Source organism: Lathyrus oleraceus, chromosome 5 (assembly GCF_024323335.1).
Source record: "Lathyrus oleraceus cultivar Zhongwan6 chromosome 5, CAAS_Psat_ZW6_1.0, whole genome shotgun sequence".
Taxonomy (NCBI): Eukaryota; Viridiplantae; Streptophyta; class Magnoliopsida; order Fabales; family Fabaceae; genus Lathyrus; species Lathyrus oleraceus.
This window is the reverse complement of record NC_066583.1, coordinates 398,776,374-398,794,264: the sequence shown is the minus strand read 5'-3', so window position 1 is coordinate 398,794,264 and position 17,891 is coordinate 398,776,374. Positions and strand designations below refer to the sequence as shown.

Here is a 17,891-nt window from a genome sequence, read left to right as displayed (position 1 = left end):
TGAGGGATCTTAGGGACAAAATTGGGGTCTTACAGATGCCCCTATTTAAGGTCATTCTAGCCGAAGAAGTGAAGGTTAAAGTCTTCGTCTCGACGGGTAGAATGGGCTTAAATAATAACAAAGAGACGAATATTGGTCCCTAAGAGACCTCATGATGCAGATGTATGCGTGCAAATAGTACAAACTCTGTGGGGATATGTGTCCACAAAGAAGAAAAGAAATCTGGAGAAATGGACAATCCATAAGAGTAATACACTCACTAGGGAGACAGAGACTCCGGGGGAGTAAAGGGTGAAAATGCGTGAGCAGGTCACGACTCAAAACTTGGGGAACATAATTCCAAAGGGAAGTAAACCCAATGGAACGACTCGAGCTGACTCGAAGGTGCATGTGTTGGGGAATATGCCAACACAACAACATTATCCACAATGGATACTCGGATAAAAATCCGGACTCAGGTGAGGATTATAACACCCTTTTATACCCCAAACGATAATATAATATTTTAATTAGAAAACATAACCATACGGGTGTCACACACATAAAACACATAACCTGCTCTGGAACATGGGTTGCCACAGAAATAAACTCAAATGCACATATTTATACCTGGGATGTTACACGACATCCAACACATCTGATTTGTACTTGGGATGTTACACGACATCCAACACATCTGATTTGGGTCAAGTACTTGTATAATAAGACATTCAGTACCTGTCCTCGCATGCTCACCCAAGAATTTACGGTATCATCGCAGCGGAATCACAAATAATTATACAAAAATAATATTGTAACTCAAGACATTAAGTCTCATGAATTTCAACTTAGTAGCATAATCAAAAGAGTCTATCAATAAAATCAAAATAACTTATAATTTCCAAAACACAAAAAGTTTGTAACATCGACAACAACGATACAACAATTCAAATCAAGCGTTTATCCGAACCCGATGTTACATGATCAGAGCAAGGAACCACTAAATAAAATAGATAAACTATGTAGGTCACTTCAAGAGTTATCCTTCCACTTGCTTCAGTCAAAGTTACTTCTGAATATCTGTATGATGTCCATGTAAGGACAACATTCAAACAGAAAGGGGGTTAGAATACACTTCAATAATTAGCAGTGGAAAAAAATGAAGATTAACTAACAATATCACACACTAATTACAACAATCATCAACATATCAAGTATCCTCATCCACACATCATAACACAAAAATAATAATCACCAAATGCAACACAATGCATATGTACTTGACAACTGATTCAACATGCATGTGCTACCAAATTATGAACATTCAGGTTCATTTCACTCCATGATCCCCACCATAGGATCGATCCCCTCTTGGAATCGGAGCACACAAAATCGCTACCATCATCATAGGCAACGCTTCACTAATTCTCAATAGAATTAGCTACTCGCACTCGATCCCCACCATAGGATCAAGGCTCACCAAAACTGGACCGAAGTCCGTACACCATGACGTATGAATTTCAGCAGTATAAAATGTCACAAATTATCACCAAAATAATCACCCAAAATTATCACCAAACCATCATCCAAAATTACCACCAAATTCTCATCCAAAATTATCACCAAATTATCATCCAAAATTATAACTTGATAGAATTCCCAAGAAACTCGAAAACAACTCTAAAATCTCAAAACTATTCTACCGACAACTGTTGCACATAAAGATAACTCGTATGGACTCAATCGGCAACTCTAACAACTCTACGGGAACTCCAACAAAATTGAAAATAATTTAAGTTGGCTAAATAATCCAATTATTTTTCTCGAACTCAGAACTCCAAAAGCATATTATACTAATAATATTAATTCAATATTGTTACTATTATTATTATTATGGTTATTAATATTATATTAATAGAATATGTGATGCTAATGAACATATTATATTAATAACAGACATTATACTGATGAACATATGTTATGCTAATGAACATATTATATTAATAAAACATATTAATAAAACATATTATATTAACATGAAAACAAGCAACCACTTGTATATGCTGCAACAGCCCCCGCGATGTTTACGAGAGCTACAGTATAGAATGGAACAAGTTATCGCCATAGTAATTGAATAAATCTTCTGAAACATAATACATATTAATCAAACTATGTCTTTGTATATATATAATTGGCACATATTATATAGGAACGATACAACACCGTAAATTGATAAAAGGGATAATACAATGTATACAAGCGATGCATATAAACATATATAATAAAGCTACAGTACAATTTCAATATCAAATTATAGACATCAATTCACACAAAATTAACACAAATAAAATCAGTAAAACATCAATCTCTCCTAAAAACATAGAATTTATCAACATCACCATCCTTATTGGAGGTGAAGGGAACCTCTCTTATCATTCCATGATTTAGTATCCATATATGAATAATTCCTCCCCCTTACCTTGATTTTCCAGCAAAACGACAGCAGCTTCTAAGAAATTCTTCTCTCAAATCCTAACTCTCCATTTTTGCCTCTTTTGCTCCGCCTCTCCAAAAATACGTACTGACTCTTTTAGGTTCTTCCAAATCCTATTTTATTCCAAAAACCTATTTCCTTCTAATTAGGTTTTTCCCTTCTTATCCTACATATTTTCCCTAATTCCAACCTTGCCCTCAATTCTTCTACATGTTTTATTTTCTTATTATTTTATTAATAAATCTAATATTCCTTATTTTCTATCACCCATGTTATTTTTAATTATTCACCTCATAATTCTATTTTTTTTCTTACTCAAATAAAAATACTATATATTCTAATAATTAGTTAAAACTCCATTAATTTCTAAAAAGTATGAAAAACTCTTACTCTCTCTATACCTCTACTTCAAGGATACTTACCCCCACAATCACACAATAGTTAATTTAAAACATCAATTAATCAAATAAAAATCTAAATAATTCAAATTAACTAATTAATTGAATTCGGGGTGTTACAACTCTCCTCCACTTAAGAAATTTTCGTCCTCGAAAATTACCTGCTGAAAATAGAGTCGGATACGACTCTCTCATCTGCTCTTCACGCTCCCAAGTCATGCTCCCACCAGCCGGTCCCCCCCAAACTACCTTTACCAGGGAAATCTCTTTACCCCGCAATTTCTTCACTTCCCGATCCTCTATCCGCACGGGTGATGCCTCCACAGTCAGGTTATCTCTCACTTGCACATCATCCACTTGGATCACATGAGACGGATCTGAAATGTATCTCCTCAACTGAGACACATGAAACACATCATGAAGATTAGCAAGCAACAGAGGTAAAGCAATCCGATAGGTCACCTCTCCTATCCTCTGCAAAATCTGGTACGGACCAACAAAACGTGGTGTGAGCTTTCGAGACTTCAAGGCTCGACCAACGCCCGTTACCGGCGTAACTCTAAAAAAACGTGATCTCCCTCCTGAAACTCAAGTGCTTTCCTTCTCTTGTCATGGTAACTTTTCTGACGACTCTACGATGCTTTCATCTTTTCTTGGATCATCTTAATCTTTTTGGTCGTTTGGTGAACAATCTCAGGTCCGAGCACAACACTCTCGCCTGACTCATACCAACACAAAGGAGTCCTACACCTCCTACCATACAATGCCTCGTATGGTGCCATTCCAATACTAGAATGATAACTATTGTTGTAGGTAAACTCAATCAACGACAAGTAGTTATCCCAAGCACCTCCTTGTTCTAGCACACAAGCCCTCAACAAATCTTCCAACGACTGGATAGTTCTCTCTGTTTGACCGTCTGTTTGTGGATGATAAGCATAACTCAACCTCAACTTAGTACCCAAATCTGTCTGCAAACTCTCCCAGAACCTCGATGTGAATCTCGGATCTCTATCAGACACAATACTTGAAGGAATACCATGCAGTTTCACGATCTCATCAATATACAACTCGGCCAGCTTCTGCAAAGAATAATTAATCCTCATTGGTATAAAATGAGCTGATTTTGTCAATCTATCAATAATCACCCAAATTGAATCGCATCCCCTCGAAGTCTTCGGCAGACCTGTCACAAAATCCATGGAAATGCTATCCCATTTCCACTCTGGAATATTCAACGGTTGCATCAGACCCAACGGTTTCTGATGTTCAATCTTCGACTTCTGACAAATCAAACAAGCATACACAAACTCAGCTACTTCCTTCTTCATTCCTGGCCACCAAAACAATTTCTTCAAGTCTTGATACATTTTTGTGGCACCGGGATGAATACTTAACCCACTTCTGTGACCCTCCTCAAGAATTCTCTTCTTAATTTTTGGCACATCTGGAACACACACCCTATCTCTAAACCTCATCACATCATTCTCATCAACCCGAAAGTCACCACCGTTACCTTGGTTGATTAACGTGAGACAATCCACCAAACTCAAATCAGATTTCTGGCTTTCCCTTATTTCTTCGAGAATACCACTAGTCAGCTTCAACATACCCAATTTCACACTGTTAGGAGTCTCTTCACACACTAGACTCATATCTCTGAATTGTTCAATCAGTTCTAACTCTCGAACCATAAGCATTGACATATGTAAGGACTTCCTACTCAACGCATCAGCTACAACATTAGCCTTACCCAGATGGTAACTTAATTCAAAATCATAATCCTTCAGAAGTTCAAGCCATCTCCTCTGCCTCATATTCAACTCTTTCTGATCAAACAGATACTTCAGGCTCTTGTGATCACTTAACACTTCGAACCTAGATCCAAAAAGATAATGCCTCCAAATCTTCAAAACAAAAACCACAACTTCCAACTCTAAGTCATGCGTAGGATAATTTCTTTCATGAACCTTCAGTTGTCTGGAAGCATAAGCAACGACCTGGCCATTTTGCATCAGTACCCCTCCAAGACCCATCTTTGACGCATCACAATATACTACAAAAGACTCATCCGGATTAGGCAAGATTAATATCGGAGCACTCGTCAATCTCTTCTTGAGTTCTACAAAACTCTTTTCACATGTAACATCCCACACATAAGATTGACCTTTTCGAGTCAATTGAGTCAAAGGCATTGCTATCTTCGAAAAGCCTTCTATAAACCTACGGTAATAACCAGCCAAGCCAAGGAAACTTCGAATCTCAGTAGCAGACTTTGGAGTCTCCCACTGCAACACAGCATCAACTTTCGACGGATCAACAGCAATCTCTCCACTAGAAATCACATGGCCAAGGAAACTCACTTCTTTTAACCAGAATTCACACTTGGACAACTTGGCATAAAGCTTCTTGTCTCTCAACACCTGCAATACCATGTTTAGATGATCCGCATGTTCTTCCTCTGACTTAGAATATATCAAGATATCATCGATGAATACGACCACAAATTGATCCAGATAAGGATGGAAAATCCTATTCATATACTCCATGAACACGGCTGGCGCATTAGACACTCCAAACGGCATTACTGTATACTCATAATGACCATACCTTGTCCTTAATGCAGTCTTCGGAATGTCGTCTGGTTTCACACGAATTTGATGATAACCTGACCTCAAATCTATCTTGCTGAACATACAAGCACCGACCAATTGATCCATCAGATCGTCAATTCTCGGAAGAGGATACCTATTTTTGATAGTAACTTTATTCAATTGTCTGTAGTCAACACACAACCTCATACTGCCGTCCTTTTTCTTAACTAACAACACTGGCGCACCCCATGGAGAAACACTTGGTCGAACAAAATTTTTCTCAAGCAACTCTTCTAACTGTTTCTTCAATTCACCCAATTCTGAAGCCGACATCCTATACGGGGCCATCGACACAGGATTAGTACCAGGTACTACATCAATGGAAAGTTCAATATCACGCTCTGGTGGTAAGTCACCAATATCATCTGGAAATACATCTGGGAAATTGCACACAATAGGCAGATAAACACTTGCAACCTTATTGTCGACTTGCAATGATGAAAACATCGCAAACATCTGAGCCTCATCTTCTAAGAGTTCTTCTACTTGCTTAGCGGATAAAAACATCAGCTCTCCACAATCACCAAACTCTGGGAACCTCACAGTTTTGTTGTAACAGTTGATATGAACATAGTTGAACTCTAGCCAATTCATTCCAAGAATAATATTGATTTGATCCAAAGGTAGACAAACTAAGTCCATCACAAAATTCTTACCATAAATGGTGAAAGGACAACTCAAACAGACTAACACAGTAGTCACTGAACCATTAGTCGGGGTATCGATAACCATACTCCCAACCATAGAAGATAATTTTAAACCCAACCCCATAGCACACTCAAGAGAAATAAACGAATGAGTAGCACCAGTATGAATAATGGCAATTAACTCAACATTGTTAATGAAACAAGTACCTTTGATCAAGTTATCTGCCTTGGGACCCTCTGAACCACTCAAGGTAAACACTCTACCATTAACCTGTGCAGCAATAGCGATCGTCTTCTTTGCCTTCTGACATTGCGTACTGATATGACCCTGCTCACCACAATTATAACAAGTCGGACCATCATTTTTGCACTCTGCAACACGGTGACCCGTTTTTCCACAATTGTAACATCTCAAAACCTTATTATTACATTCATTAGCACGGTGGCCCAACCCGCCACACTTGAAGCACTTGACAGAAGCGGGAACCCCTCCCCCACTTGTATTCTTCCCATCTGAAGTCTTCTGCATCCCTTTGTCGACCGGAGTAACATAAGGTTTCCCTCTAAATTATCTATTCCCTTTCTTTTCACTAATACTCTTATAGTGAGCAGACCGGGCTCTACTATCCTCATCATAGATTCTACTCTTATTCACCAGTTCAGCATACTTACGAATCTGTTGGTATCCAATACCTTGTTTGATCTCTGGTCTTAACCCATTCTCAAACTTGAGACATTTAGAAGTCTCAGCATCAGCACGGTTGTAATGGGGGCAAAACTTCACTAGCGCCTCAAACTTCGCAGCATACTCTGCCACAGTCATGTTCCCTTGCTTTAGCTCCAGGAACTCTATCTCTTTTTTTCCACGAACGTCCTCGGGGAAATAATTCTCCAAGAATTCTTTTCTAAACACAACCCAAGTTATCTTTGTACCAATAGCTTCCAATATCTGACGTGTGTTATCCCACCAATCCTCAGCTTCTCCTGACAACATGTGAGTACCAAATTGTACCTTCTGAGCCTCTGTGCAAGCCATCACTCAGAAGATCTTCTCAATTACTTTGAGCCATTCATGTGCACCCTCTGGGTCATGGCTACCCTTGAAATTTGGTGGATTGTTCCTCTGAAATCTCCCCAAAGCACGAAACTCATCAGGAGCCCCTCCTGCTCCCCCATTCTGATTGTTCTGTGCAGTTTGAGCCATCACCTGAGCAAGGGATTCCAATGCTTCAGCAATAGCACGATCATTTCTCCCAGCCATTTTTTTTCTTCTTCCTACAAACCATCAAAGGACATTAGAATAAACAATGCATCGATAGTGTACACACACTCATCGACTAATAGGGAACTGATATCACATAAAAAAAACTTGGCCGGACGGACCGACATGCTCTGATACCACTAATGTAACACCCTTCTATACCCCAAACGATAATATAATATTTTAATTAGAATACATAACCATACGGGTGTCACACACATAAAACACATAACCTGCTCTGGAACATGGGTTGCCACAGAAATAAATTCAAATGCACATATTTATACCTGGGATGTTACACGACATCCAACACATCTGATTTGTACTTGGGATGTTACACGATATCCAACACATCTGATTTGGGTCAAGTACTTGTATAATAAGACATTCAGTACCTGTCCTCGCATGCTCACCCAAGAATTTACGGTATCATCACAACGGAATCACTAATAAACATACAAAAATAATATTGTAACTCAAGACATTAAGTCTCATGAATTTCCACTTAGTAGCATAATCAAAAGAGCTTATCAATAAAATCAAAATAACTTATAATTTCCAAAACACAAAAAGTTTGTAACATCGACAACAACGATACAACAATTCAAATCAAGTGTTTATCCCAACCCGATGTTACATGATCAGAGCAAGGAACCACTAAATAAAATAGATAAACTATGTAGGTCACCTCAAGAGTTATCCTTCCACTTACTTCAGTCAAAGTTACTTCTGAATATCTGCATGATGTCCATGTAAGGACAACATTCAAACAGAAAGGGGGTTAGATACACTTCAATAATTAGCAGTGGAAAAAAACGAAGAATAACTAACAATATCACACACTAATTACAACAATCATCAACATATCAAGTATCCTCATCCACACATCATAACACAAAAATAATAATCACCAAATGCAACACAATGCATATATACTTGACAACTGACTCAACATGCATGTGCTACTAAATTATGAACATTTAGGTTCATTTCACTCCATGATCACCACCATAGGATCGATCCCCTCTTGGAATCGGAGCACACAAAATCGCTACCATCATCATAGGCAACGCTTCACTAATTCTCAATAGAATTAGCTACTCGCACTCGATCCCCACCATAGGATCAAGGCTCACCAAAACTGGACCGAAGTCCGTACACCATGACGTATGAATTTCAGCAGTATAAAATGTCACAAATTATCACCAAAATAATCACCCAAAATTATCACCAAACCATCATCCAAAATTACCACCAAATTGTCATCCAAAATTATCACCAAATTATCATCCAAAATTATAACTTGATAGAATTCCCAAGAAACTCTAAAACAACTCTAAAATCTCAAAACTATTCTACCGACAACTGTTGCACATAAAGATAGCTCTTATGGACTCAATCGGTAACTCTAACAACTCTAGGGGAACTCCAACAAAATTGAAAATAATTTAAGTTGGCTAAATTATCCAATTATTTTTCTCGAACTCAGATCTCCAAAAGCATATTATACTAATAATATTAATTCAATATTGTTACTATTATTATTATTATGGTTATTAATATTATATTAATAGAATATGTGATGCTAATGAACATATTATATTAATAACAGACATTATACTGATGAACATATATTATGCTAATGAACATATTATATTAATAAAACATATTATATTAACATGAAAACAAGCAGCCATGTGTATATGCCGCAACAGCCACCGCGATGTATATATGTTATGCTAATGAACATATTATATTAATAAAACATATTAATAAAACATATTATATTAACATGAAAACAAGCAACCACTTGTATATGCAGCAACAGCCACCGCGATGTTTACGAGAGCTACAGTATAGAATGGAACAAGTTATCACTATAGTAATTGAATAAATCTTCTGAAACATAATATATATTAATCAAACTATGTCTTTGTATATATATAATTGGCACAGATTATATAGGAACGATACGACACCGTAAATTGATAAAAGGGATAATACGATGTATACAAGCGATGCATATAAACATATATAATAAAGCTACAGTACAATTTCAATATCAAATTATAGACATCAATTCACACAAAATTAACACAAATAAAATCAGTAAAACATCAATCTCTCCTAAAAACATAGAATTTATCAACATCACCATCCTTATTGGAGGTGAAGGGAACCTCTCTTATCATTCCATGATTTAGTATCCATATATGAATAATTCCTCCCCCTTACCTTGATTTTCCAGCAAAACGACAGCAGCTTCTAAGAAATTCTTCTCTCAAATCCTAACTCTCCCTTTTTGCCTCTTTTGCTCCGCCTCTTCAAAAATACGTACTGACTCTTTTAGGTTCTTCCAAATCCTATTTTCTTCCAAAAACCTATTTCCTTCTAATTAGGTTTTTCCCTTCTTATCCTACATATTTTCCCTAATTCCAACCTTGCTCTCAATTCTTCTACATGTTTTATTTTCTTATTATTTTATTAATAAATCTAATATTCCTTATTTTCTATCACTCATGTTATTTTTAATTATTCACCTCATAATTCTATTTTTTTTTCTTACTCAAATAAAAATACTATATATTCTAATAATTAGTTAAAACTCCATTAATTTCTAAAAAGTATGAAAAACTCTTACTCTCTCTATACCTCTACTTCAAGGATACTTACCCCTACAATCACACAATAGTTAATTTAAAACATCAATTAATCAAATAAAAATCTAAATAATTCAAATTAACTAATTAATTGAATTCGGGGTGTTACAAGGATAATCCACTAAGGGACCTCACTAGGGATATCCAAAAAGGACTCTCCTGGGGAAGCAACGGGATGAGGTATTGCCGGCTACTGGGTAATAAGCTCAAAGAGACGTGTGATCTGAACACCGGTATAAGGGTGAGAGAACAACATGCTCGGGAAGAATGAATGTCTAAGACCGGTATAAGGGTGAGAGATATCAATCAACCAAATCATCTAAGGAAGACCTAAAAGGTATATTTCAACTCAGGAAAATCTGACTCCACAGGGGACAAAAAGTCATAATAGGGAGCAGAAGGAAGGAACACCAGGGATGCCGGTTACTGGGCATATAATAGGTGACCAACCAAAGCGTGAATTGGGGAATATTCCCAAAACACTCATCATCCAAAAAGAGGGCAAAAAGCAAACTCGATTAAAGGATGGACATTCGATTCCAAAACAGGGATACGAATCTTACTCAACTGGGGAAGAACAAAAGGCTTCGACCAACGAGCGTATGAGATATATTATCTATTACCGTCAGAACGTAGATAATACACTCGCATGGAAGATTATCCACAACCGGTTACTTGGTTAATAAAGGATAAATCGACCGAGAAAGAGAAAGGCATCGTGATACCAAAACTAGGTATATAATGATGACCAATCAAGGGGAGCAACAAACATTACCGGCAACCGGTAAATGAAAGAGGGCTTGCTGAGGATAAATTGTCTAATCAGAGCAATTATCCAAGAGAAAGGAATATCATCACCGCATATTGGATAATGATAACCGTCAAGGAGGGGATTACATCTACCGGATACTAGGTAGAAAACCACGGAAAAGCAACCGTCATCAACTTAGGATGAACAAAAAGGTTAACTCTGCAAAAGGGGAGAAAAATAGGGTTGACAACTACCGGTATAAGGGCAGAAAACTATAGATTCCGCCGAGGATAAGATGAATGATTACTGATTACTGAGCAATTATTAATTTGTACCACGGGGAAACAAACGAAACAACCACAAGAGGCCGATTTAGGATCAAACCAAAGAGGCAAACTGAATCAAGACTCGTCCTAGTGAGGATATAACTCAATAGGGGAACCCATCCCAATATATGTGTTGGGAGGAAGCGAAAACAACCATTGTCCACGAGGATATAACTCAGTGGGGAATGCAGAAGAAAAGATAAACACTTTCTGCTTAAGGGGCTGACTCTACATTAAGGGATCAGACATCGACATCTACTTGGAAATATATTACCAACTAGTAGAGGATAACAAACAAAAGATATATGGCAAGAAATGCAATATGAATATCCAAATGTTCGAAAATTATATGCACACATGTGTGTGGTTAATGTATGATGAATGCTGACAAACAGACATTTCTACCACAAACAGGCTTCACAGGAATAAGCATCTGGTACTACATCTCAAGAGAGAAAGCCAGATCACCAGAGAGTATCCAATCTGCCGGGAATCCGAGATACCAGGGAGCAAAGACCTCCGTAGGGGATGAATCATCAGTCACAGCTGGGGAAAAGAGTTTATTGCACAGGTAGAATCTGCCATATAAGCAACTCTACTGGGGAATCTATCCGAGGGATAAAGGGATTCTGGGGATCAACCATCAAGTACCCCACCCACCAAGGAGATCACATCTGTTGAGGAGGAAAAAGGTTGCTACCCCGTTGAAGGTGAGAGTGGTGAATATCTCAACAAGCATACCACTCAGGGCTCCGGAGGAAGAAAATACAGTCATGCCAGGAATATGAACAAATGTCTTACCCTGTTGGAGATCATACCATCCTTGGGAGAGCACTGAGGATCTCCTAAGTATCCTTTTCATCATTGTGAATGTTCACCTCGTTTAAAACAAAGTTATGAAAAATTCATTTTTTCAAAACAATGATATTTTCTCAATTAAAAGCATGCAAAACGTTTGTTGAATAGAAACAAATAAGAGTGCAAATAATTGGATAAAAGGCTCAAATTTGATGGAATGGTAGTCCGCAAATGGCAAGACTCCATTGATCTTTACAAATTTGAAATTGGTGATATATATTGGAAAAGGGCTACATTGAACATAATGACCATTTCTCCACCAATTTTGAATTCGACGCATTCGAAGCTTCAGTTGATGACGAATGAGCAAGAATCTCTGACGGATGACAGTTGTAGAACAAAGTCTTGTCAGGATGCAGTTACTTGCCAAATCCCTAATTTTTGCCTAGATTGCCCCAGGGTGGGGTACTCAATCTAGCGGGATACAAACATTCTTTCTTTTCTTTTTTCTTTTTTCTTTTTTTAACTTTTGCCTGGACCGCCCTTTCGGGTTTTCAATCCACCGAGACGCTCATTTTTGCCTAAACCGCCCTTTCTGGTTTTCAACTTAGCGAGCTATTCTGTTTTTATTTTTAGGCGAAGTATTTCTTGACTGCATCTGAATTCACAGGACGAGTGAAATCCTCCCCATCCATAGTTGTAAGTATAAAAGCACCGCCTGAAAAGGCTCTCTTAACAACATATGGACCTTCATAGTTTGGAGTCCACTTTCCCCTGGAATCGGGCGCGAAAGACAAGACTTTCTTGAGCACAAGGTCACCTTCTCGGAACACGCGAGGCTTGACCTTCTTATCAAAAGCTTTCTTCATTCTCTGCTGATATAACTGACCATGGCACATGACAGTCAATCTCTTCTCTTCTATCAAATTCAACTAGTCATAATGACTCTGAACCCATTCAGCATCAGACAACTTGGCCTCCATCAAGACTCTCATTGATGGGATCTCCACCTCTACTAGGAGTACAGCCTCCATGCCATAAACATGAGAGAAAGGGGTTGCCCCTGTTGAAGTGCGGACAGACGTACGGTATCCATGTAAAGCAAATGGCAACATCTCATGCCAATCCTTATACGTGACAACCATCTTCTGGATAATCTTCTTGATGTTCTTATTAGTAGCTTCAACAGCCCCATTCATCTTGGGTCTGTAAGGAGAAGAATTATGATGCGCGATCTTGAACTCACTACACAGCTCTTTCATCATTTTATTATTCAAGTTAGATCCATTATCAGTAATGATCTTATCTAGCACACCATAACAGCATATAAGTTGATTCTTGATAAACATCACTACCACCTGCCTGGTCACATTTGCATATGATGCCGCTTCAACCCATTTGGTGAAGTAATTAATTGCTACGAGAATAAATCTGTGCCCGTTGGACGCTTTCGGCTCTATTATGCCAATCATGTCAATTCCCCACATAGAGAAAGGCCATGGTGATGAAATCACATTCAGAAGTGTCGGAGGAATATGAATCTTATCCGCGTAAATTTGACACTTATGGCATTTCTTCACGTATTTGCAGCAGACAGACTCCATTGTCAGCCAATAGTAGCCTGATCTCAACATCTTCCTAGCCATGGCATGTCCATTGGAATGAGTACCAAACAAACCTTCATGGACCTCAGTCATTAGCAGGTCTGCTTCGTGTCTATCCACGCATCTGAGCAGAACCATGTCAAAAATTCTCTTATAAAGCACTTCGCCATTGAGGTAGAAACTGCCTGACAATCTCCTCAAAGTCTTCCTATCTTTCACAGATGCCCCAGGCGGATAAACCTGATTCTGAAGGAAACACTTGATGTCATAATACCATGGCTTATCTTCCTTCGCTTCTTCTACTACAAATACATGAGCTGGTCTGTCCAAGCGCATCATAGTGATACTGGGGACTTCATTCCAAAGTTTTACCATAATCATTGAAGCAAGTGTAGCAAGAGCATCTGCCATCCGATTCTCGTCTCGAGGAATATGATGGAAGTAAACCTCATTAAAGAACGTTGAAATCCTCCTCGCATAATCTCTATATGGAATGAGACCAGGCTGATTCGTTTCCCATTCACCTTTAATCTGATTAACAACGAGGGCCGAATCTCCATATACATCAAGATGCTTGATCCTTAGATCAATACACTCTTCTAAACCCATAATACAGGCCTCATACTCAGCCATATTATTCGTGCATTTGAAAGTTAGCCTTGCTGTAAAAGGAATATGTGTGCTCTGAGGAGTAATAATCACTGCCCCAATACCATTTCCATACTAATTTACAGCGCCATCAAATACCATACTCCATTTAGAACCAGGCTCTGGCCCTTCATCGAGTGTAGGCTCGTCGCAATCTTTCATTTTCAAATACAGAATCTCCTCATCTGGGAAGTCATATTGAACTGACTGATAATCTTCAATAGGCTGATGTGCCAAGTGGTCAGCCAAGATACTACCTTTAATAGCCTTCTGAGCTTGATACTCAATATCATACTCAGATAACAACATCTGCCAACGGGCAATCCTCCCAGTTAAAGCAGGCTTCTCGAAGATGTACTTGATTGGATCCATTATGGATATCAACCAAGTCGTATGATTCAACATATACTGGCGTAAGCGCTTAGCAGCCCAAGCCAACGCACATCATGTCTTCTCAAGCATTGAGTATCGAGACTCACAATCAATGAACTTCTTACTCAGGTAGTAAATAGCATACTCCTTCTTCCCTGATTCGTCTTGCTGACCAAGGAAACAAGCCATTGAGTCTTCAAGAACAGTCAGATACATGATCAAAGGTCTTCCTTCTACAGGCGGAGACAGAATCGGAGGTTCAGACAGATACTCTTTAATAATGTCGAGAGCTTTTTGGCAATCCTCGGTCCAATCATGGGACTGATCTTTCCGGAGGAGCTTGAATATAGGCGCACATGTGGTAGTCATGTGGGATATGAATCTGGAAATATAATTCAAGCGGCCAAGAAAACCTCAGACTTGCTTCTCAGTTTTGGGCGCAGGCATCTCTTGTATTGCTTTGACCTTTGCAGGATCAACCTCAATACCTCTTTCACTAACAATAAAGCCCAATAACTTGCCGGAACGGACTCCAAATGTACACTTGTTGGGATTCAGACGAAGCTTGTACTTCCTCAAGCGCTGGAAAAGCTTCAACAAATGCTCTACATGTTCAACTTCCGTTCTTGACTTAGTAATCATATCATCAACATATACCTCAATCTCCTTGTGCATCATATCATGAAACAAGGTGGTCATAGCTCGTTGATACGTGGCTCCGGCGTTCTTCAAACCGAAGGGCATCACTCGATAACAGAATGTTCCCCAAGGTATGATGAATGTTGTCTTTTCCATATCCTCGGGTGCCATCTTGATCTGGTTATATCCGGAAAATCCATCCATAAATGAGAAGACATTGAATTTAGCTGTATTGTCTACCAACATATCAATATGTGGTAGAGGGAAATCGTCTTTCGGACTAGCTTTATTCAAGTCTCTATAGTCCACACACATCCGGACTTTTCCATATTTCTTGGGCACGGGCACAATATTGGCCACCCATTGAGGATATGTAGAAGTCACCAGAAACCCCGCATCAATTTCCTTCTGAACTTCTTCTTTGATCTTCACTGCCATATCAGGATGAGTTCTTCTGAGCTTCTGCTTTACAGGCGCGCACTCAGGCTTTAAAGGTAAGAAATGTTGCACAATATCTGTATCTAGACCTGGCATGTCTTCATATGACCATGTAAAGATATCAACATATTCTCGTAGCAATTCAATCAACCCCTTCTTGACAGATTCTTCCAGGAGTGCTCCAATCTTCACTTCTCGCACACAATCTTCAGACCCCAAGTTGATTGTTTCCAGATTCTCGAGATGCGACTGAATGATCTTCTCTTCATGCTCAAGTAGACGGGTAATCTCGTCAGGAATCTCTTCAACATCATCCTCTTCCGCCTGAAATACAGGGAATTCAAAATTGGGAGATGGTGTTGGATCATTATGTTCAATGGGTTTGATCAACCTGCATAATGATTTTGGATATGAAAAGCTTTTGAAATCAAACAAGGCAAATCATTATGCAGATGAAAAGATTGATATTTTTTTTTTTAGGTTTTATGTGATCACCAATTTCATGCAAAAAACGAAAAGGGAAAATAATTGGAAAAACAAACATTTAACATGCATTTATTGAATGAAAATATCATTGTATTTATACGCCAACAATGTCATCACTCCTCCTTTTGGCATGGGAGAAGGGTTTTTTAACAAAGTGATCATTACGTTGACTTATGGATAACTGTTGGAATATCCACAGCGACCCAATTGTTGCAGACCCCTCCAGGGATGATGAAATTGCCAGAATCCTCTGTATCTTCTTCCAAGACAGCATCAGCTTCTTCATCCTGACTGGTATGGATGAAACCTCCACTCTTGAACAACCCTTCCTCGTTGAACACCCCAGAGGAATAACCTATGCCAGCCCGAGACTTGTTGTCTTCAGCTCAATCATTTTTCCTAAACCAGCAGTTGCACCACACTCAATGGCCAACTTTGCATCTTTATATGAAACAAATGAAGGAGTTCTCTTCTCAATAGGCTCAGCAATAGACAAAGCTTGGAAAGGAGTTCCAACTTCATCCTCAGCATCTAATATGAGAAGGAAGACAAGTGGCTAACCAGGAGAGCCTTTTCTCCCCCTACCACTACCAGCTTCTTATTCTTCACGAATTTCAGTTTCTGGTGTAGGGTAGATGTCACGGCGCCTGCCTCGTGAATCCATGGTTTGCCTAAGAGACAGCTATACGACGGGTGGATATCCATAACCTGGAAGGTAATCTGGAAATCACTCGGTCCGATTTTGACTGGGAGATCAACTTCCCTAATCACCATTTTACACGACCCATCGAAAGCTTTCACAACAATTCCACTCTGCCTCATGGGAGGCCCTTGATAAGATAATTTCGAAATAGTGGTTTTTGGTAATACGTTCAGTGATGACCCAGTGTCCACCAGCACATTGGACATGGCATCGTCTCTGCAGTTCATAGATATATGTAGAGCCAAGTTGTGGTCTCTTCCCTCCTCAGGGAGATCAGAGTCACAGAAACTCAAGTTGTTACAAGCGGTAATGTTTGCAACAATGCTATCGAATTGTTCTATTGTGACATCATGATCTACATATGCCACATCCAATACCTTCTGTAGTGCCTCTCTATGTGGTTCTGAATTCAAGAGCAAAGATAACACCGATATCTTCGATGGTGTTTGTAGAAGTTGGTCTACAACATTGTACTCACATTTCTTGATGAGCCTCAGCATCTCATCACAGTCTTCTTTCACATTGCTGCTTGGCCCAACAGAAGTAGGAGTTATCAATGCAGAAAAGGGCTTAACAACAAGTGCCGGATTCGGGGTGCTCACAGCATTCCCAATTGGGCGTTCAACAAAACCAGCATCAGCCTGGGGCTTGGGAGGTGCTGAAAACACACGACCGTTGCGGGTCAAACCACTAACATTCGTGATGTTAACAACAGAGGAGGATAGCAAGGACACCTCTTTCCCATCTTCTACAGCAACAACGTTGTAGCGAAAGGGAATTGCTTTTTCGGAAGAGTATGGTACCGGACCGGCAGGCTTAATGATAAGAACAGGAGAAGTCTTCTGCTTGCTACCATCATACTTGATGATAACAGGCTCGGGCATCCGGAATACTGGGGAAATTACGTTGACCTCAGGCTCATCTTCGTCAACATTCCTATTCTGAAGAATCTCAATGACTCCTTCATCCAGCATTTCCTGAATATCCTTGCGCACCTGGCGACAACCCAATCGGTTAACAGAGCATACTCGGC

At 39.1% G+C, this 17,891-nt stretch overlaps 1 protein-coding gene across 1 annotated transcript; it reads right to left on the bottom strand.

Moving 5' to 3' along the window:
- Positions 1-6,740: 6,740 nt before the first annotated feature.
- Positions 6,741-7,208, bottom strand: LOC127081016 (uncharacterized). Its single transcript, XM_051021305.1, has one exon. The coding sequence runs from the start codon at positions 7,206-7,208 to the stop codon at positions 6,741-6,743; it is 468 nt and encodes a 155-aa protein (XP_050877262.1).
- Positions 7,209-17,891: the final 10,683 nt, after the last annotated feature.

Coding starts and splice junctions, on each gene's coding strand:
- LOC127081016 (XM_051021305.1), bottom strand. CDS start 7,208: ATGGCTTGCACAGAGGCTCAGAAGGTACAATTTGGTACTCACATGTTG.